This window comes from Lissotriton helveticus, chromosome 1_1 (assembly GCF_964261635.1).
Source record: "Lissotriton helveticus chromosome 1_1, aLisHel1.1, whole genome shotgun sequence".
Lineage (NCBI taxonomy): Eukaryota > Metazoa > Chordata > Amphibia > Caudata > Salamandridae > Lissotriton > Lissotriton helveticus.
In genome coordinates this window covers 462573955-462596465 of record NC_136057.1, presented here as the reverse complement: position 1 = coordinate 462596465, position 22511 = coordinate 462573955, and the positions used below count along the sequence as shown (strand labels likewise).

Genomic DNA, 22511 nt, shown 5'->3' with positions numbered 1-22511 from the left:
TGTGTTAAGACTTTAGGGCCAGGGGCATTTTCCCACTGTAAGTGCAGTGTGAAAGTGTTCGTGCTCTTCCTACACAAGTTAGGAAGGGGTGCTCACCTGAGGTTTCTAAAAGGTCAGACAGACAGCTCTGCCATGGCCAGCAGGTGTGCGCACGCTTACACCTGCTATGTTTTAAGACCTACGTTGAGGTCACTTGCACCAATGGTGCACTTAAAATTGTGTCCAGCCTGCCATTGCCAGTGGTAAAGGTGGCTTTGTCGTAATTCAGGCAGAAATGCCACTACTAGAAATGGGGCATTTTGGTGCTTTAAACTCTTTGTGTGCCTTGCTGCTTGGCTCCAGTCCACATTGGAGGTCGGGAGAGCACAGCTATAAAACACTGGACATTTAATTGTAATGACAGACCTCTGCCATTTGCGGGCCTGCCTTCCGAGACTGTAGGAGGAGGTTTTGACACTTGGCCTCGGGATCCAGATTGTGGCCCACTAAAAATTAAAATCGTCATTCCAAGGCCTCATGGTAGTCAGGAATTAAATTTATGGGCGACAACTTTGGTTCAAAGGGAGCCGCCCCCAACTTCAAGGGCACTCTCGGGTGTAACAACTGGTGCCATACTGCAGCAGGTTGAGCTACACTTATGGGGAGGTAGGACCGGAGAACCTGGACTATGTAGTGCACATTGCCAGAGGATTCTGCCATTGAAAGGGACCATACGCCCTTCAAGAATAGTGGCTGGCCTGGGCAGACTATTTGCTGCTGTGTAGTACCCTAAAGTGTGCTCTCCAAGGGCCTGTTGAGCTTGCCTCCTGTTGTCTCAGAGATCTCAGAGACATCAAATATCTCCTAATAGGGACCCATAATAGGGACCCACACAGTCTACCTGTGACACCCGAAACACGGTGCCCTCCCAAGTGGTGCACCCTATAATGATGTGGTACTGAATTAGAAGAATTGTTATGGTGTGTCTGGGTTGGACTATGTATTGCACCGCAAAATGGTTCTGGGGGGGTGTAGATTAGGATCTGTCCCAAGTGTGCATATTACTGATGTCATTTGAACACAGTTGAGCCTAGTCATAATTCCGAATGTGATTTATGCCCAAAACTACATGATGTTCATGCTGTGTTGATTATTATATGTGTTGAATACAAACTTTATTTACACACATCACGTGTGAAGTCTCTTTTGTGATGCTGAAGGTATTTATCTTGAGTGAGTGCTGTATCAATGGTTTTCACATTGCCTCTGTGGTAAGCCTGACTGCTCAGTGCCAGGCTACTCAACTATGAGTGCAGGTTATGCAGTGTGTTTAATCATCGCCAACTGATGGGAGTAGTAGGTTTTGCCTGGCTGGGGTTCTGTTTTAGCCCACCAGAAAGTGCAAGTTCCAACAAGTTCATTCTGAGTGAATGGGATATGTACAATGTGGCTTAAGTGCATGATGGTGATGAAGAATGTGCCATTGTGGTAAATGAATGGGAAAGAAAATATTGCCCTGATCAGGGTTTGTGCAACATTAAAAACGATATCGATATTGGATGGCCTTATAAAAGTACACTGGATAAAACCTGCAAGAAATTTTATGAAGTGAGAATGTAATTATCCACCAATGTTAGCATGTGAGGTGGTAGTTCCACCATGCACCTTAAAACAGAAAATATTGAACATCATGCATGAAGGTCACCTAGCACTCATCAAGTCAAAGAAAAGGGTCATATTGGTGGCCAGGTATTGGTTTAGAGGTGGATAAATTTGTTAGGAATTCTGTGCAGTGTGCAAGTGCTAGAAAATCTCAAGTAACGTTTAGACCGCCTTTAGGTTGCATGAAATGTCCAGAGGGTGTTTGGAAAGATCTATCTATTTATATATTAGGTCCTATTCCTGATCCGAAAGGGATATCAAAATATGTTATTGTTCATTTGGACCTATTTTCCAAGTGATCTAACAAGAATTGATCTGCAGGCAATCATATCTTTCAACAGAAAGTGTTTATTATAGAACAAATTCCTAAAACACTACTGAAAGATAATGAACTACAGTTCATTTCGAGTGATGTGAAATATTTTTTAAGTAGAAATCGGATAAAATGCCAAAAACTACTCCACTTTATCACCATGCAGGGAATGGACTGTGTGGAGCTTTTCAACAGACTGATAATGGGTACGGTGCTAATGGTAATCTGGAGTCGGAAAAATAGGGAGAAGAAATCGTGTTTTTGGACATATAGAATCCCTCCCGCAGTGACTGGGTTCAGTCGATTCAGAATTATGAAGGGTAGAACGCCTTTCACTGAAGAAAATTCTGTCCAGTTATCTGGAGATCAGGGAACAGATCTCTCTCCTTCATGAAGGAGAACAAAAGGAAAATACAGGAATTCTATACGGAGAATTATGATCGGAAACATGGAGTCAAAGAAGTGACCCTTGATTCGGGTGGTTAGATATGTGTCAAAATGACAACCAAATGAACAAGCATTTACAATGCAACGGTTTCGCCTTTGAAAAAGTTAGAGCTATTGACATTGTTTATGACACATTTTTATCTCAATTGGTAAGCTCATTCTGCACATTAAGTGACTGCTGCTGAAATCTCTTGTGCCCTTATGGCAGGGCCAACTCAGCCCTTCATATTGCCAAATTCATTAAATTGAGTAAAGACTTTGCTACATTTGTACAAAGGCAATTACAATGATTAACAGACTCCATTATGGACTGGATAAATACAGCCACTTTAAAATAATAAATAAAAACATATGACAGCAGTGACATAAGGAAAAAAAACTAACAGAGCAGCATCTAAACATCACAGATCACATTTCATTTTTGGCAGCACCAATTAGAAAGCCTACAATTTTACATCCTAACCCCAAGCCTGTTGTCCCTCTTGGAGATATAATCTAGATGTGCCATACATGGCAATAAAGTGGCATTTAAGCTAGACCGGAAGACTAGATGTAATGCATTTCCCTTGGTGTTATCCGACTGGCAACTTGTCTCAATCAAGATAAACTTCAGTTTTCATCCCATCTTTTATTTTATTTGCTTTAGAATGTCTCTAAAACGTTGTTTTTAGTGCAGTGCAAGCTTCCCTCGATCATAACAGGACTGGCACGACAATAGAAGTGCAAGCTTCCGTTGCTCAGAACAGGAACGACGCGACAATAGAAGTGCAAGCTTCCCTCGCTCCGAACAGGAATGGCACGACAATAGAAGTGCAAGCTTCTCTTTCTCAGAACATGACTGGCACGACAATAGAAGTACAAGCTTCCCCCGCTCTGAAAAGGAACAGCGCAACAATAGAAGTGCAAGCTTCCCTCGCTCAGAAAAGGAACAGCGCGACAATAGCAGTGCAAGCTTCCCTCACTCAGAACAGGACTGGCACGACAATAGCAGTGCAAGCTTCCCTCGCTCAAAACAGGAACGGCACGACAATAGCAGTGCAAGCTTCCCTCGCTCAGAACAGGAACGGCACAACCGAACAGGAACGGCACAACAATAGCAGTGCAAGCTTCCCTCGCTCAGAACAGGAACGGTACGACAATAGCAGTACAAGCTTCCCTCGTTCAAAACAGGTACGTCAATAGCAGTGCAAGTTTCCCTTGCTCAGAACAGGAACGGCACGACAATAGCAGTGCGAAGGGACGGCACGACAATAGCAGTGCAAGCTTCCCTCGCTCAGAACAGGAACGGCACGTCAATAGCAGTGCAAGTTTCCCTCGCTCAGAACAGGAACGGCACGTCAATAGCAGTGCAAGCTTCCCTCGCTCAGAACAGGAACGGCACGACAATAGCAGTGCAAGCTTCCCTCGCTCAGAACAGGAATGGCACGACAAAAGCAGTGCAAGCTTACCTCGCTCAGAACAGGAACGGCATGACAATAGCAGTGCAAGCTTCTCTCGCTCAGAATAGGAACGTCACCACAATAGCAGTGCAAGCTTCCCTCTCTCAGAACAGGAATGTCACAACAGTAGCTGTGCAAGCTTACCTCGCTCAGAACAGGAACGGCACAATAGCTGTGCAAGCTTCCCTCGCTCAGGAATGGCACGACAATAGCAGTGCAAGCTTCCCTCGCTCAGAACAAGAACGACGCGACAATAAAAGTGCAAGCTTCCCTCGCTCAGAACAGGAACGGCACGACAATAGCTGTGCAAGCTTCCCTCGCTCAGAACAGGAACGGCACGACAACAGCAGTGCAAGCTTCCCTCGCTCAGGAATGGCACGACAATAGCAGTGCAAGCTTCCCTCGCTCAGAACAGGAACGGCACGACAATAGCAGTGCAAGCTTACCTCGCTCAGAACAGGAACGGCACGACAATAGCAGTGCAAGCTCTCCTCACTCTGAACTGGAACGGCACGACAATAGCAGTGCAAGCTCTCCTCACTCTGAACTGGAACGGCACGACAATAGCAGTGCAAGCTCTCCTCACTCTGAACTGGAACGGCACGACAATAGCAGTGCAAGCTCCCCTCGCTCAGAACAGGAATGGCACGACAATAGTAGTGCAAGCTTCCTCAAAGTGCTGGTAGAGAAGCATATTCAGTGCCCCTTCTCTCCATTGGTCTCCTAGGATCCAGGGACCCCTCTATCTTATGGTGTGACCCTGTGCTGTCTCCCCCAGCCGATGTGTGATAGCGAGTGACAGTGACAGTTGCACGTCAGAGCTGAATCTACTTCTCAAGTCACCCCACGCTTGCCAAGGCAGCCCCGGCTCCCTAGTTCGGTAGCTGCTGTGTCCCAAAGCTAGCCCGGCAGGAAGTAATTGGCCACGGGATCTCCACATAATATAATCGAACCCCGTGTCCAGATAAGGGTGGACGAATCATCACCAACCACTGGCTAGAAATGTATGCATAACACCTACAACTGCCTTAGAATGATTCGATCACTCTTCCTGTTCGAGCGCACTGAAGTGTCTTAGATTATTCCGGAGCTTCATAAAACTCCTCCTGATAAGTACGGGAGACAGTAGTGGCGTTGTAGCTGCAGCAGACCCAAGGGGGTGGGGGGGGGGAGAGGCGGGCAGAGCTGCGTGAGGCTTCCTTGACCCCCTGCAGGCGCGCGGGCAGAACTCCTCTGCGTTCGCAACCGGACACTGGCCGCGGCAGGGCTCGTGGTCCCTCGTCATTCAATGAACGTTTATTACCATGGCAACGTATTCAGTGTTGTCAATGCCAATACACAAACTATCATCAACAGCAACACAAAGCAGCGTTACCTGGAGGACAGTGGCGAGAGGCTGCAGCGGCGTGCCGGGGACCTGCGGCTGCACTGAGCTGTGGTCTCTCTCAGCATGAGGCTGGCTGCCGGCGAGGCAGCGGGAGCCGGGCAGGGGCATGCGGACGGTGAGGCGGCATCAGCTCCCGCGGCGCAGCGAGCACAGGTCTCCCCCAGCCCCCGGGCAGTGATGGCTCCGACTTCCAAGAAGACGAAGAGCCAAGCCTCGTTCACTCCCATGATGATCGGCGAGGAGGAGGCGGGCAGCGCAGTCACGAACAGCCGGGGACTCTCGGAGGCTACTGCACCCCAGGGGCAGCCCTGGGGAAGGGAGGTCATTTCCGGGTGTCTTGTCGTCCCGCCCCCGGCCTGCCTGACTTCCGGGGTCGGCTGCGGCCAATAGCAGCGCGGCCCTGGGTTGGGGGGGGGGGCGGGACAGCGCCTCACAGGATCCCCAGGCTGGCGGCGGTGATTTTCACGGCGGGAAAAAGACATGAGCGGCCAATAGAAGCGCGGCTCTGGGTTGAGGGGGCGGGACAGCGCGTCACAGAATCCCCAGGCTGGCGGCGGTGATCTTCACGGCGGGAAAAAGACACGGCAGGGAACAAAATGCGGGAGTGGGGCGGAGCCCAGAAAGGCATGACGAAAAAAGGGGCGGGGCTTAAAAAAAGCACCAGAAACGCCCCCGAATCGCGTTTTCGTGAGAAAGCGCGATTGACAGCCTCTGTCTCCCAATGGCTAGTCTCCATTTATGGAGCTAGCCAATTGGAAACAGAGGCTGTCCTAACCTCACTATTGAAAACAATAGATTTCGATCTGGGAGGGGCTTCGCCCCTCGCCAGGTTTCGAAACCTAAAAAGGGGCACTGTAAGTTTAGCAACCCCTTACACTTTACGCAATTCTTTGCTAATTATGCTAAATTTGGTAATGTAAAGGTGTGGCATTTTAGTAAATTGTCCAGATGTTTCAAAGCACTTGATTGGAAGGAAGAGAGAGACCTGGAATCTGATACCAGTAACACTTGGTTTTAGTAGGAGGATGTTATGAGAGAGAGAGAGAATATGGTGGCTCCTGAATGTGGTCCTGATCGGAACAACTCAAGAAGAGACACCCAACAGGGAAATGATTTGCAACTTGCAAGTGTCGCAGGATATGGTAGAACTGTATTATCTGAGCGATTCAAAGACTTTGTTTTGAGATAGCAGTTTTATGTTGAATTGTTGTAGTTATTTGTGTTCTTTCCATATTAAGGGCTCTTTTTTCACGATTCATGACCAGTTCTTATTGTTTATAATTCTTTATTCTTACTGCACCAATGATGCTATTTGTTTATCAAGCGGGAGAAATGTGAAGTTTACTCTGTACCTCAGCTGGTGCCCTAGTGCTAATGTTCTAAGTGTGAGCCAATGGAGGTGTTATACGTGTCATGTGGGAACTCTGGGGGGAATTGGAAGACCGGAACTCAAGTAGAGGGAGTACGCAGTTGGTGCTCAAATAAACCAGTTGCTGCTTGCTTGCTTACTTTATCCTTATTATCACTACAGTATCCTGTCTAATCTATTGGCTTTCTGTAGTTTGCAGATGGGGTTATATTACTTCTGCTAATAGGACAACTTGAAGGTTATTTCCTGAACCTTTACGAATTCTTCCTGACGCCCTGCTCTCAAGCAGAAATGGTAAGTTTATCGAAAATCTCAAACCCTTTTTGAAATGCGGATGAAAAACCTAATGAGCGTCTTTGAAAGATTCTGACACTGGAAGGTGAATGTATTTTGAGCATTTAATTCCTGTGGCTGGAATGAACAAAACAATCTGAACTGGAATGAGAACGCCCAGTAAAAGCATTGCCTTGGTAAATAATCAATTGAGTCCTGTTAAACCGCCATCCCCCAAATATTTTTCGGACAATGCACTGAAAGTCTGTTTAATCCATTTTAGACTCCTATGACAGCATTATAGTCCATTTTAATCTGCTAAAGTCTCAAATAATATGTATTGGTGCAGTGTGGTTCAGTGCTCAGTAGGTTTCAGTTTGCTGGAGAGAGAGAGAATGTAACTGGGGGACTGAGCATCGAATAGGGGTATTGTAGTGTGATATTTATGTCCTCTGTCACAGAAACCGAATAGAAGCTCCTTCGCATAAATATTCTGGGGCATAGGAACAGTTTACCACAGCAGAAAATAATTAAGGGTGGAGGTCCTGGGTCCTTCCCTCAACAAAGATCAGACAGTGCTGCAGACCCGGGGCAATCATTAGTTTACTCTGGAAATTTGATGGGCTAAATAGTTTTGACCTCGATCTGTTCACTTTGCCTGTGTGATGATGTACAGGGGAGAAGAGAGGTTGTGTGATGCTAAAAAGATAAGAATGGACGCACTGGCACAAGTATCTTCCAGGCGCGTGTAGCACCAGTTAGAGAAAGTTACTGTGTCCAGTTCTACTTTGGTTACTACTGTGATTTTGATGTCGAAGCAAACCCTTCATATAAACTTTATGGGGTACTGTGGAATCATGCCCATAAATAGCATGGCAAATGTGGGTCTGTTGATATATTACCAGGCCACTACAGTAAGGCAATTGCTGTGCAGGTTTTGGTAGCACTTCACCTGCAGCACTATAATGGCCTAGCATGTTTGACCTAGATCCCAGATCCTCTCCACTTGTTTGACTGTAAGTTTGGGAGAGAAAATATGTTTTTGTAGTCAGTGCATAGGCTTTGATTTATAAGAATGACCATTGTTTAAATCCAACCAAAATCAAACTAATCTGTTTAATCTAATCAGCCTCGTTTTCGCTGTCAGCATTCTACCCATAAGTGTACACAAAAAGCAAAAACATGGCAATTTCCCAGGGAATCCTTTCCTAACTTTGCCTACTGATGACATGTTACTTCTGCAGTAGAAAAGGAACATAAAGATGTTAGACATTTTTTAATTATGAAATATGCATCCTGGTGTACGGGAGTTTGAGCTCAATTTCATTGACCTGAATAGTAGAGATGTTTTGCGTTGTCTTTTTTCAATGTTGACACAAGGTTAGTTGTTTTATTTTTTTTAATTTTAATTTACCTATCCCGTCATCTGTTGACTTCCCACCCCCCCACCGACCCACTCCTGCCCCACCGCTCTTAACTTTGCCTGCCGCGCCTGGTTTGTAGTTAAAGGTGATTTGTTTGTGTAGTCAATTATGCTTTTGGAACCATTCACCGCTTAGTAATCTTATATAGGAAGAATCCGATCATTTAGACTGCACCAATTTTGTTGTGACATTTGCTCCAATAACAACTTTACAAAGGAAATTTGCACCATGACATTTTATACCAGTTTTTAGTTCAAATGTTTGAAGAATATCAATGCAAAGTTGCCACACATAAGTGGAAACCTGCACCGCAATGGTGCAGTTCACATTGTCTGGCACGTGAACACATGTTTCACTGTTGAGACAAATGCAGATTTACCAGAGAAGAAAAGCAATGATCTAGTCAAAATTCAAAATGCTTTTCAAGACATGAGCACAATCACAACAATGTAACAATTTGTCTAAGAAACAATTACAAATGCTGATACTTAACAACAGCATTCACTTCTACGTGATATTGTCTTAGTTTCCAAACGTTTTATATGACGTAGAGAAGTATGGTTCATGCCACAAACGACCTTAAAGGCAGCATGCACAGGTAAATAACATATCTGTTTACTTCAAGCAATGCTGAGAAGCAGGTACATGACTATTTGCCAAATGATGGCACCCTTTTAAAAAAAAATGTATGCAGAACTGTATTTCAAATTTCTCAAGTATTGTCTCTTTCTGCCAATGGTATATGCAATTCGAGACTAATTGGATCTGGATTGTTTTAATCTTGAATGTGCATGCCTTGTGTAGGTTAAACCAAGGTTATACATGGAACATAATTATTTGTGAGAATATGGATGTGTAAGAAAATTGGAATATGTACTTTATCGTAACAAAACTATTTGTAAAGCCACAAGGGTACACACTAAATCACATTAATGCGGTGTTCATAGGTATTGTCTGCTGGGATGTTAGATTATTCAATTAGAACAAATACCTGTTTTAATTCGGGATGCAAATCCATTTCATTTGAAGTTGTTCATCCACCCACATCCAGAACATAAGAAGGCAATGTGGTGTCCTGAGATGACCTTTATTGCTAAGTCCACTGACAGAATGAGCAATGACAGTCCTTGCCTACAAGAGCATTGCTTGGGAGATTACTTTTTATTTGAACTGAAAGCTGCTTGTGTTAAACCACAACACATCACTCCTGAGTCGTAGGACCTGAAAGTGCATTATAATGTGTGACGTATTCCCATGGCGAGTGACTGATTCACACAGCAGTCAGTAATCCCAGCAGCAGTGGACTTGTGTCTATTACTGCTGTGAGTTATGGCTGCATACCTTTATTTTCATAGGGTTCAGGGTAAGTGCTAAAGTATACAACTTCTGATGATGTCCAGAAATTTGTCGTTTAATTAATGGTAATGTTCTATGTTCTCGTTCCACCCTGAAAACACACACACACTAGTGTTAAAACACAACTTTATGAATTTGGTTCAACATTTTTATATTGTTTGTTAGTGATTTTTAAGGCACTGCAAACTATCAACTTGCCACTTCAGGTACCCAGTTTAGGTATCATGTTTATAGCCAATGGGGAAAAGCGAGTGGGTGTTCGAACACAGGGTACTAATGATGGAGTATTAAGGAGAGTGTATCAAGGCCATCTAATCATTCCATTTTTTATTAACTAAATAACTTTAATTAAGTTATTTCAGATGGCTTGACAATCGTATGAAAGAATATAACGTAGTTGCAAGGCGTTCAAATCCAGTCGAACATATGATGAGCCATGTCCAAAACTCTCCTATCATGACTGAAACATATAGATTGATGGCCGCTGAGTCTTGTTAAATGTGTCTCCTGTTAAATGTATTCTGGAATTTAAAATACATTTTTTATATTGCGATTCTGGAGTGGCTCATGGGATCCAGCAATTTATCTCCGAATTGATTTCACTTTCAAATGTATTTCTCTTTGTATTGTATTGTATTGTATTGTAATTGCATTTATATAGCGCTTACTACCCCTGACGAGGCGTCGAAGCGCTTTTTCGGCACGCTACTCCAGGACCCACAGAGGATTAGTGTTGAATTAGTATAGTGAAACATGCAAGTACATTTTAAGTGGGGGATAGGTTAGTCAGTTATTTGGCTTTGGAATGATAGCAGAAGGATAGAGTAGGACAAAGGTTTGTATTTATTTATCGCTCGCTTGTTGACGCATGCTATTCAGGGAGCCTATAAAGGATTAGTGGTGAATTAATATGGTGAAATATGAGGTAATTTCAGTGGTGGATATTAGTCTGTTACTTGGAGTGAGAAGGATAGCGAATAGATAAAAGGGGAAGAAAGATTTGCATTCATATAGCACTTGTTACCCCTGATGGGTGTTGAAGCGCTGTTTTGGCGAGTAGCACGCCACTCCGGAACCCATAAAGGATTAGTGTTGGAAATTAGTATAGTATAATATGAAGTAATTTGAGTAGTAATTTGAGAAGTGAACATATTAGTCTGTTAATTTTTGATAGAAAAAGGATAGTGGAGGGATAAAAGAGTGAAGGATTTTTTTTAAGTCAACTGATGGAAGGATCATTATATATTTGTTAGTGATAAAAGGTGGACTGTTAGGTGTAATTACAGCAGGGAGAGTGTGTCTGAGTGGGATGTAGTTATTTATGGTGTTGATTGGCGTTGTGTTAGTAATGAGTGTATTGGTTAGTGGTATAGGATAGAGTTGTGTACTGTTTGTGGGTGATGGTGGATATGTGTGGTAGTTGGGATAGTAGGGGGTGTGTAGATGTGGTTTGGTTGGGTTGGTGGTGCATGCTGGTACATTAATCTGTGCATAGTGTTGTGCGTGGTCTATATTTGGTGTGAGTGTGTTGCTCTGTTTGTGGTTGTGGATGGTGTGGACTGGGTATTGTTAAATGAGAAAAAGGGCAGCATTTCTGGCCCTAGTCCCGACCTGTCTCGAACAGGCCCAAACAGGCAACTACCCTTGTCCTCTCCACCCTTAACAGGCCCAAACAGGCAATTACCCTTGTCCTCTCCACCCTTAACAGGCCCAAACAGGCAACTACCCTTGTCCTCTCCACCCTTCGCCTCGACGCCCGGGCTGAGACGCCCTAAGCCTGGCCTTTTTTATAGGCCTAGTATTCAGGTGACCCCTTCAGCCAATGGGAACCCTAGCCCTAACACTATCCAATCACAACACTAGCCCTAACATCTAGAACCAATAGGAGACCAGGACCTTGCAGCCAATCTTAACCCTAGTCCAAGCACCCAATCAGTTCAAAAACCCTGATCTCTACGTCCAATAAAGGCCTTAGCCCTACCACTAATCCCAACCCAAGTCCAAGCAGCCAATGGTACAGGTAGCCCTAGTCCCTACTTCCAATAGAAAGCCTAACCCTACTTTTAGTCCCACAACTGGTCCAACAACCAATCACACCAGAAGCCCTAAATAGCTACTTCCAATTAAAGGTCTAACCCTAGCCCTAGTCCCACCCTACTCCCAACAGCCAATAACATAGGAAGCCCTAGTCCCTACTTCCAATAGAAATCCTAACCCAAGCCCTAGTCCCAACCCTGCAATGATTGAATCACAGACCGAGAAACCAATCAGAACCCTCAAATACCCAACCAATGAGGACATTAACCCTAACCAAATAGAAACACCAGATACAACCACCAATCAGTGTACACATGTGACAACCACTAGCACACCATATAAGGTCCCAGCAACCTCAGACAAGGTTTGCTGTCCAGGGAGTTGGAAGCTGCTTGCTCCTGTTCAGAATCTCCTAGGAGACAGACAGGCTCAATCCACAACTTTGGACTTCACCAGGTAAAGGCTTCACTAACTCGAAATCTAACAATACTGTTTGAATAAAGCTTTACTCCCCCTGCTGGCCAAAAAACGAAGTGCACAGGCCCCAGTAAATACAGTTTAAACAGCTCACAGAAGCACCATCTGATGTAGAAAATCCCTGTTGCTGGGGGGGGGGGGGGGGACAGGGGGCTGGCCTCACTGGCTTGTGAACACAAAATGGTGGCTGGGGGTGCACTGTTTGAGCACACAGGCCTAAGCACAGAGCAAAGGAGAAATTTGGAGGGAAAACAGATTTGTCACCAAGGAATGAGAGGGACAAACTACAGAGGTTGGACTGCAAATCCCACAATTCAACACACTAACTGAAGGCAATCATGGGCAGGGAAAACCACACATTTAAAACACAACACAGGTGATACAATATGCAATTACAGGCGGGCTAAAACTACAATTTTTAACTGTAACAACCACAGGCATAGGCAGTAAACACAGAAAGTGAAAATCGTTTTTTAAACAACTTTTTGTCTTGGGAAGAGACAGCACTAGTCTCTCTGTATAGGCAACCGGTACTACATGCCACATATGTGGTGGACACGGAGCCTGTCTTAGGTAGTTGGGACATGGGTAGGTTGGGGGAGGGTCAGCCAGACATGTAAACTTTTGAAGAGAAATATTATATGACTTGAACATGGATGTGAGGAGGGGGAATGCGCGGCAGAGGTGAGCCATTGGCTAGTGGCGAACAGGGCACAGACCGTAGAAGGTGAAGTGAGAGAAGAAATGGGACAGAAATATTGAAGCGTTGTGAGGAGGGACAGGCAGACCTGGGAAATAAGCAGAAAGTTGAACCATGGGATGATAACTGGGGAAAGAGTCAAATATTAGATGGGTAACTGGCAGCGATAGGGGGTGGCAGAAAGAGAATCATAGGTGGCGAGAATGAGAGAAGGATGGCAGGGAATATGTCTACCATGTTGGTGTGCTTGTGTGAATGGTCCTTGGGTGAGCATGGGTAATTGTAAGTGGGTGACCTTGATGCTATGTTGACTTGCAGACAGAAAGTAAGTGGTGAATTAGATATGGCACCTTTCTGTAAGGGGGCAGATTCCTGACATCATAATGTAGGCTCCAAAACAATGTTTCCTGGTATTACTGATTACACATTCTTGTGGTTGTAGAACCGAAATCTTCCTCTCATTCCCTCCCAAACCTATGCTAACTAGTTGGATAGTGCTGATTAATCACTAAATTATTTCTCTAATTAGAAACAGATCAGGTTGTAGTTGGCATATATTTGGTAGAATAGCATGCATCTATCAAGGAAGTCAGCCAATGGTTGCATGGATGCACACAAGAGCTAAGGGAAGATCACGGATCGACTTGGCATTCCACCAATAAACCCCTAGACTTTTGACTGAAAGTGCCCCAATTTGCTTTGGTGCAGCTTTGCAGGAAGGAGCAACTCCAGAGTGTTGGCTTTGCATGATGTGTTCATCTATTTTTTGTATTTCTAGCAGTTGAATGTTGTTGTACACCAAGCCATAAGCTGCCTAAAGATCTAGTATTAATGAGTATGCTGTTTGGACGATATTGTAAAAGACTGCTTGGCTCCGGAGCCTAAGCTACAATATTGCAATATATGTTACGTGCACCCAAACAGATCATGGACAGTATTTGTGTCCGAGGATGTGGTTAGGGGGGTGTCCGGTTGAGGCAGGTACACATAGAAGGAGGAGCATCCCCTGTTCACTAAGGGATGTGCCCGCTTCTGGACTCTCCTAAGTCTCTCTTGCCATCTGCTTGGGAAAGGCAGTTTACACTGGGTACAAATATACTCTGTGCACGCAGGTAAAAATATGTACCCATTTTGCATTGAGCACCCCCATACACGAATGTTCACACAGTTGATCGTAGATGCACTTCTTTGCACTTCGATCTCTCTAATCAAGGTATATTTCCTGTGAGAGGACTGTTAAGTGCCTCCCTCATTTATGTCCGCCGGCCTCTGTTTCTTGCCCCCAGTGGCTTATTTAGACCAATGAATGCTAAAGTCTTTGGCATGTGACTGTTCCACAATAGTCCAGGGTGACCAGATCTTTCCCTGGTAGACCACACTGCTTCTAACACTACTACTAACACTACTACTAACACCGGCCCCATAAGTGAGTCGAGATCTGCTAGAAGAAAAAGACTCTCTCAGTCTGCGGTGAGAAAATAGCTCATCTCAGGTTTCTGAGTAGTATTTTGTTATCCAGGCTCGAGACTGAGACGTGCCACTTGTGGTGCATCCGCAATGTAGTCACTTCAGATGAAGGCATTGAGTAAGAAAAATGTCTTATAATGTTGGAATAAAATATTGAGCTCAAGGGAATTAACAGTTATGACAGTCTTGATTATCTGAAAACAACTCTTAATTTAACTTACGTATACCTTCTAGTTAAATAAGCACTGGTGATGCATCGGTTCTGCCTATGTAAAGAATAAAGAGCTGTTTAAATAAATCATCGTCCGGAGAAGGAAAGAGCTCCCTGACAACACAAGAGTGGGGAGGATATGATGCAGCTGCCAGAGCTGCTGACTTGAGAGCAGGGGATCCCAGTTTGAATCTCGGCTCCACTAAACATCCTGTGATTCTATGCAAATCACTTAATCTCTTCGGGTGATAAATTGTTATATAAATATGCAGCAAAAGTAAAAGGCAAAACTTTATGAAAATATAGTTCCACCAAAGCTGATGTTAACAGAATTTCAGCAGCGGGAAACTGATAAGAGAAGCAAACAAGGAACAAACATTGTAAATATAGGAAAATATGCTACAGCCAAAAGAAATGGAGGAAAGGTAAGTGGCATGCACAAGAATCAATGAGGAAAGAGAGGAGGTGGGATGTAGGTCCCTTTTAAGTTTATATTAAAAATGTTGGAACTGGCCCTTTTTGCAGGGTTATCCCCAAACTTTTTGCTTCTTCCTCCCTTATTTTTCCTGACCTGTGGCTGTTGGCAATAGGACTCTGCATGCTTTACCACTGCTGATCAGTGCTAAAGTGCATATGTTCTCTGTGTAATTTGTTATTGTCATTGGATATACATGATTGGCATATTTGTATCACCAAGAAGTCCCTAGTAAAGTGCACTGGGTGTGCCAGGGCTGGTGATGACAAATGCTACTTGTGGGCCCGCAGCACTGATTGTGCCACCCACATGAGTAGCCCTAAAATGGTGTCTCAAGCCTACCACCGCAGTGCCTGTGTGCAGTCTGTGAACTGCCATGTCCTCCTAGTCAGTGTCCCCACTGACCAGGCCTAACCCTTCCCTTTCTGTGCACGTTGGTCACCCCTATGGAAGGCCCAAGGTACCCATTTGGGCAGGGTGCAGTGTACGTGGAAGGTAGAGCATGTACTTGTGCAGGTGACATGCTCTGGTAGTGAATTACAGGCATTTTAATTTTTCACTGCTGCAAGGCTATCTTGCTCAATAGGCTATCATGGGGGATGCTGGCTACAGTGGCTACCAGCATATCTTCCCATAGGAACAAGACAGACATAAAAGTCTGGTATCCCTGAACTCAGAATTTAATAACACATTTTTTAGGAAAGGTTGTTTTTTAATCCTGTGTTTGAGAACAGTACTTTTAGAAAGTTGCTGTTCTCTTGTCTGACCTTACTGTGTGCCTTGGCCTGTTTGTGAATTGAGTGTCTGGTTTGAGAGTGACAGGGGCTGGGGATTCCCCAGGAGGCTGGCTGAGTCAGCCCTAGGCTGAAAGACTGCATTTGCAACTTGAGTGGTGGGAGGAGATAGCACCTGGGCCTGAATAGGGCTGTGCCTGTTTTCCACAATGCTGGCTCCACCTTCTGCTGGGTGGCTGACGACCCTGCCCCTCACTCTGAAAGGAAAGGAGAAGCCAGGAAAACAAAGGGCTCAAGGAACACCCAGAACTGGTTCAGACCGGGCTCAGGGCCCACTTGCACAAAGAGAACAAAGACTTTTAGGGGTATACTTATAGGACCCCTGACAACAGAAAATTAGATCATCCTGGAATCAAGAAGGAACCTCTGCCAAGGAGAAAGCTAAAACTGAAGAAGGAAGACTGTCCTGCTGTTGCTCTGCTGGACTGACCTGCTGTTGCTTTGCTGCCAAGGAGAGGGGAAGGACTTTGCTCTGTGCTGTGTCCCCTTGCTTGAAGGAATCTCCCAGGAACAAAAGGACTTTACCCCCAGCTTCCGTGAACTCTACTGAGAGAGTTCTGCACTTCCTGGAGTGTGTGGCCATGTGTGGTGCCTCTGGAAGTTGTATCTGTGTTGGGGAGCTGGAAACCAAACTTTTAAAGACTTTCTGCAAGTTTTGTCACATCGCTCGCTTGCGGAGCGCATCACCGACAGTGCGAGGAAATTCCCGCCTCTACGAAGGCCGAGATCGTCGCAGGGCCTGTTGCTGCTGCCAGAGCCCTCGCATCCTTCGTTTGCGGGACACACCAGACCTGTGCGGGAAGATTAATATCGCTGCGGGTGTCGTCTCAGAGCCTGTCGTCGCTGGGTGAGATCGCTGCACCGCTTGCTTGCGGACCGCATCACGTCGCTGCGAGTGTCATCGCAGAAGCCATCGCATTGAGGAGCTGCGAGAGAGAGATCACCGCTGGTTCGCGCATCGTCGCCCCGGAGATCTTCGCAACTCCACAGATCATCGCATCGTGCCTTTGCGAGAGAAAACTTCCTACGGAACCTACGCACCGGAATCCATACAATTCTGCCTTCCTCCCCATACAGACCGGATTCATCGCAACACGCCCGCTGCTGCAGCGGGGTTGTCGCATCGCCTCCCCGGGGTCTCAGGAGCAACGCATCACTTGTTTTCCACCGCACCAGCTTTTGCTTTGGAACTTTGTCGCTTTTAAAAGGTACTCTTGGCTAAACGTGACGCAACTGTGAACTTTTCACGCAACTGTGGATTATTTTTATCGCAACCGTAAGAAATCTTTTGCAACCATATTCTAGAACTGTGCATGTTGGATTTTTGTCATTTTGGTCTTGTGTAGTTTAGATTAAATACCTTTATTTTTCTAAACTGTTGTGGAGTCAGTTTGGTGTTGTTTTCACTGTGTTACTATGAGTGTTGGTACAAATACTTTACACATTGCTTTTGGATACGCCTAACTGCTTGTGCCAAGCTACCTAGGGGAGTGAGCAGAGGTTATCTAAAGAGTGTTTCCTCCTTACCCTGAATAGAAGCAAGGGTCCCTATTTAGACAGTGGTACCTACCTCTGCCAACTAGAGACTCCCAGTTCTAACAAAAAACAATAGATTTGTGAAGCACAGCGCAAGTGCTGTGCAGGTGAAACCTAAAAAATGAATGCTATTGAAAATAAGGTGTTAATTTGAGTAATTATAATGCAAATTTCTGTCTGCAATAATGTGAGTTGGTCACACCAAAAGACTATCTTCCTGAATCAATGAAAAGCGACATCTTTATAATTGTATTCTGTATTTTATCAACGAATGCTATTTCTCAGGCAGCACTTTGAAAGTGACACCGAGCCCTTGGTCATGTCTTCTTTAAATCCCGTGTCACCTCCCTGCCAAGCTCACTGTTATGCCTTGTGCATCCCTCCTTAGAGCCCCTCCATTGTGTCTTCTCAAAGTCACACATGCATCCTCCTCCTCCTCACCCTGATGAGGATTCTGCAGCAGGAACAGAGCCTGCAGCTGCCCTCCCGCCCCCGGCTCTGTCTGTCCTCATTTCATCTGTAAGTGGTCCATTTCCATCCCATTAACGAGACGTTTTCTCATTACCAGCTTCATAATGCACGATTCGCCGTGGCCCTGCTGATGGATGGAGGCCTCTTAGACAGCCCTGTCAGCCCCGAAGGTGAGCAGCGATATAAACATTACTCACAATGGCAATTATTCATTTGTTTAAAAACATTTCTTGTCGGATGCCATCTGCAGCGAAAGATAACTTCTTTGAATGAATACCTCATTGTTCGGCGGCAGGTGCGCTGCCGGCCCCGTTGTAGCTCCCTGAGTTTATAGGAGAATAGCCGAGGCACAGTGAGGTGGAGAGATTAGCCCGTCGGCATGCGAAGGGGAAGCGTCTGAAATGAAGGCAGAGGCCGCCCTTCACCCGTGTGCGCCGTTATCCATCAGCCTAGCATTCACCAACAGGAATTATTCATAAAGATGAAATGGGGCGTAATTAATGCAGCACAGACGGCTCCACTACCGCACTCGGGGTCTTTGCTGAGCGGGGCACTTGCTTTTGCTGCACGTCTGCATATCTGCAGTGCAAACACAGCCTAGATAAAGAGGCAACTGTGTGATGCTTCTAACCCGGCCTGTCTACACTGGAGAGCACTAACTGGTGAGAGAGAGGAGCTGGGCCAGTCTGCTGGGTCACCCAGTAAACGCACAAAGAGTGAGATGCAGAAATTACATATACCCCCTGTTAAGCATCCATTTTAAGGCACCCTCACTGCTAATTCCTCAACCCTCGCTCTTCCCTTCCTCCTAATTTTTTATCCCTCGTTCCACATCTCTGATTTTTCACCCATCACGGCTCATTCCTCAACCCTCACGCCTTGTTCTTCACCCCTCATTGGTCATCTCCAACTTCATTGCCATCATGCCTCATCCATCACTGCTCATCCCTCAGTGCTGCTTCTTTACTGCTCTTCACTCACTTCTCATCCTTACATATTACCCTCATTTAGCATTCCTCCAGCTTCACTCATCATCCCTCACTTTTTATTCCCCAACTTTCATATCTCAATTCCCACTTCTCATTCTGCATCCATGTGTCCTCATTCTATTAAGTATTCTTACATTTTCAGAATTCTAAAAACCTCAATTAAATATTTGAGAATCATCTGTTTTTTTCTTTTTAAAGTAGGTGGGATCTTTCAAAGCTCATTAATGCCTTTGATATCATTACCTAAATCAAGATTTAACCTAGCATATATAACTTTCCTACCAATGAAACAAGTATATACATCTGACAACTGGTTTAGCTATCACTTCCTTGTTCTGACAGCACTGTACAAAACAAATACTAACAGAAAGCTATAAAAGTGAACTGCACGGACAGCAATATATCACTTAAGCCTTTTGAGACCAAAGCTGGCAGATGTGCATTAAGAGGAGAAAAGACAAAATATGTGCAGAACAAATAAAGAGTGAATGTGAAATCTTGGGAGCAAGTAGGTAGAATAAATATGAGGGAAAAGCACAAGGAGGGGAAGGGATAGAAAGATGCAAATGAGTTGTTGGGCAACGGTTGTAAGCTGATGGCGTCTTATTATTAATATGTGAATTAAAAAATGAAGAGAATGTGAGTAGAAGCAAGCCAGGGTGACAAAACACAATTTTCTCCCTTACTGGCAACCAAGGTAGTTTGCCAACACAAGTGGCCTATGAAAGCAGTGTTGTACACCTGTGGCCAATCTTGCTACAAAGTTCTGAAACAGTTGCAATTTCCTAATGAGATATACTGGTAAACCCGGGTAGATACAATTACAGTAATCTAGGTCAGATGACACAAATGTATTCAAAATTGTGATCTTTTGAGGTGGAGTAAATAGAGCATTCATTTTCAGAGAATATAGTTGATATAGACAGGCTTTAGGCACAGTTATATTTGATCTGAAAAAGTGAGTGCAACATCAATTTTAACACCCAGACTCTTAACTGTTGGCATCAATGAAGGAGAAGGTCTTAGGCTATTCAGACAAAAGGTAAATGGAAGTGGTGTCATGGGTATAAGAAGACCTATGATCTCTGTTTTGGAACCATTGTGCTTTAGATGGTTCAAATTCATCCAACACTGCACTTTGTCTAGACAAAGCCTCAGACTACATGCAACTGTGCGCCAACTATGGGACCAGTCTGAAAAAGTTATAGAGAATACAGCCTTTTGAAGGACAACTATAATACAAACAGCAGCTCACACAAACTTAGAATATAAGCTCTGGAGTTTGCTTTACCGATCATTGCAATCCTCTGTCTATCTTTCTCTCTTTCCTTCCTCCTTTTTTTGCTTCATCCCTCCTCTCCTCTCCCTCCCTCCATCCTTCCATTCCTTCTTTCTGTCTTTCTTTCTTTCTCTCTTTCTTTCTTTCTCTCTTTCTTTCTTTCTTTCCTTTTTTGTTTGTTTCTTTTTTCCTTCATTCTTTGTTGTCTGCTTTCTTTTGTGCTTTCTTGCCTTCTTTCTCAAAAGCAAGAGGCTGGCAGCCACTGACAAACCGAGTGGCTTTTTTTTAGGTCTATGTTAGCAAAGAACTTTTAATATTACTAAAATGATGTGCATATCATAGTTGTCTATAAGTTTTTACTGCCAGACTTCCTCCATTAGTCTGTGAATGTGTAATTTCATATTATTCATCCACCAACTCCAGCATGCCTCAAGGAGCAACGTGTCAACCTACTACAGCAATTGGTTGACTTCAGTATGAGTTATCGCATGCCTCTCTTTAAGAAGGAGCACATCCACACACAAAGTAGTCCCTTTCAGTGCCAGGAAGTACTATGGCAATGTTCTCTGTCCCCATTGACAGCACCCCTCCTTCCACCATTTGTGAGCCCATTTTTCACCTTCCTTTTAAAGCCCTGCATATCTGGGACACTTTCACAGTGGGGTGCTGGGAGTTGTGTGCACAGGATGGCATTCTTCACAGCACAAGGAGAGGCAGTCTATTTTGCACTTTCCACTATTTGCTTTCTTCTGTGATATTAATCAGTGTTTGTTGTTGTTTGTTGGTTAGCTAGCGCAGCCAAGGTTGCTACCTCTCCTTTCTCAGAAGGTAAGTGGAGTTTTGTGCATTGGTCTTTGCGGCTAGCTTTGGGACAGACAGCAATATATAGTGAAGAAGAATTGGGAGTTACAACTATAGGAGTACGAGAAAATAGACAGCAAGTCCAAAATGGAGGGTCAGGAAGTCCTTGCCCAGTGGCGGCCATGTTTGCATCAGTTACAGGGACGAACTCTCACATAGTCATCAGATTGATTCAGAGTGGCGGGCACACGCTGGATGCAATGTCGTACCATGTTGCTTCTATACAAATGCTGCAATGTACAATTTCGAATGCATCATACAAGAGGTACTTTGTGAGGCTCTTGTCAATGACAATGAAAAGAAAAATAAACTCACTGGATTGTTGCTAATCAATGCTTTCACTCCTGATTGTCAATTCTTTTACTCTAGTAGCGATGGAAACAGCCAAAAATATTAGAAAATGTTAGCAGAACGGGGAGAATTGGATCCGTTATTTCAGCTTGTGTTCTCTCTAAATTGAATCCATTATCTAAGATGAGTTTTTTGTTTTTCACAGATATTGTGAATCGAGATGTGAAAACATTGCTCCGAGTTTTGTACAGCTTGTTCTCAAAATACAAATAAACATTTTAAAAGGAAGATGCCGCTCCTGAGATCCCCTTCGTCTCACCAGTTTTCCTTCGTCTCACGAGTGCACCTTCGTCTCACCAGTGTTGAGTGTTTTGCTGTTTTGAGTTGAAATACTGTCCTGCTAACGAGCTTGGAGAGCTTCAAATTGTGGGTGATAAGATAACGCTGTGCTTCACATCCTCTCCAAAACAGATCATTACAGATGTCCAGTGTGTGCAATTCAGAGGACTGCATCTGTAAGAGATGTGCAAACTGAGAGGAGGTTGAGGCGTATTTAGAAAACTTTGAACATCCTAAAACTAAATGATAAGTCCACGTCCCAGGATCAAAGACAACATCTGCAAGACTTGTGGCCATATCTGAGTTGCACCTGCATGGCTGGGCTGTGAAAGACTTGAGCTGGGAAATCCGGCATGGCATGGCGTCGGGCCTCACAATTGTAAAGTTGTGGGCCCTAAGCCCAAATACTTAGTAAATAGTGACACAGACACAGTGTGTCTGGTACGTAGAACTGGGCCCTTTTATTAACAGGGCCACGTCACTTGTGTTGGGTGTGGGGTTGGGTGTATAATGTATGACAATGTAGGCAAAATTAAAACTGGATTATAAAATTCGCAGCCTGATTAAAAATTGTGTGCCGTTCTGTGAAGCTTGACCAGCTCTGAAATTCGTTAGGTGTGTTCTGCGCTCTCTGCATGCCCTTTTACGGAATGCTCACTAAGATATTAAAATCTGTTACAGTTTCAAAGCTATAACATCTCTCAAAGATACATTTTGTACATATTTTTTTTTTGTTGAAAATCTGTTTATTGAGTTTGAAAAGTACATCTCAAGAACAGTACATTGAACATAGGAATACAACTTAGGCCATTACACTTCGGCATTCGTCAACCCATCAATATCTGTACTAAAAGGAATGTACACATTACTTGCAAATATACGTCAGTTACAATGAGACAGTAAACGGTTATTAATCATCAGGATCATGAAGCAAT

The 22511-nt window shown here is 44.4% G+C and overlaps 1 protein-coding gene across 3 annotated transcripts in view; it reads left to right on the top strand.

Annotated features, from left to right (window-relative positions):
* Positions 1-22266, top strand: part of PARVG (parvin gamma) — a 332525-nt gene extending 310259 nt beyond the window's left edge. For 2 of the 3 annotated variants that reach the window (XM_078673857.1, XM_078673856.1), the window contains 3 exons: positions 6789-6890; positions 17915-17987; positions 21443-22266. In XM_078673857.1, the coding sequence (XP_078529983.1) occupies positions 6789-6890; positions 17915-17987; positions 21443-21510 (243 nt within the window). In that variant the 3' untranslated portion in view covers positions 21511-22266. The remainder of the gene's footprint in view (positions 1-6788; positions 6891-17914; positions 17988-21442) is intronic. The other variant, XM_078673858.1, reaches the window with a different exon arrangement.
* The last annotated feature ends 245 nt before the right edge of the window (positions 22267-22511 follow it).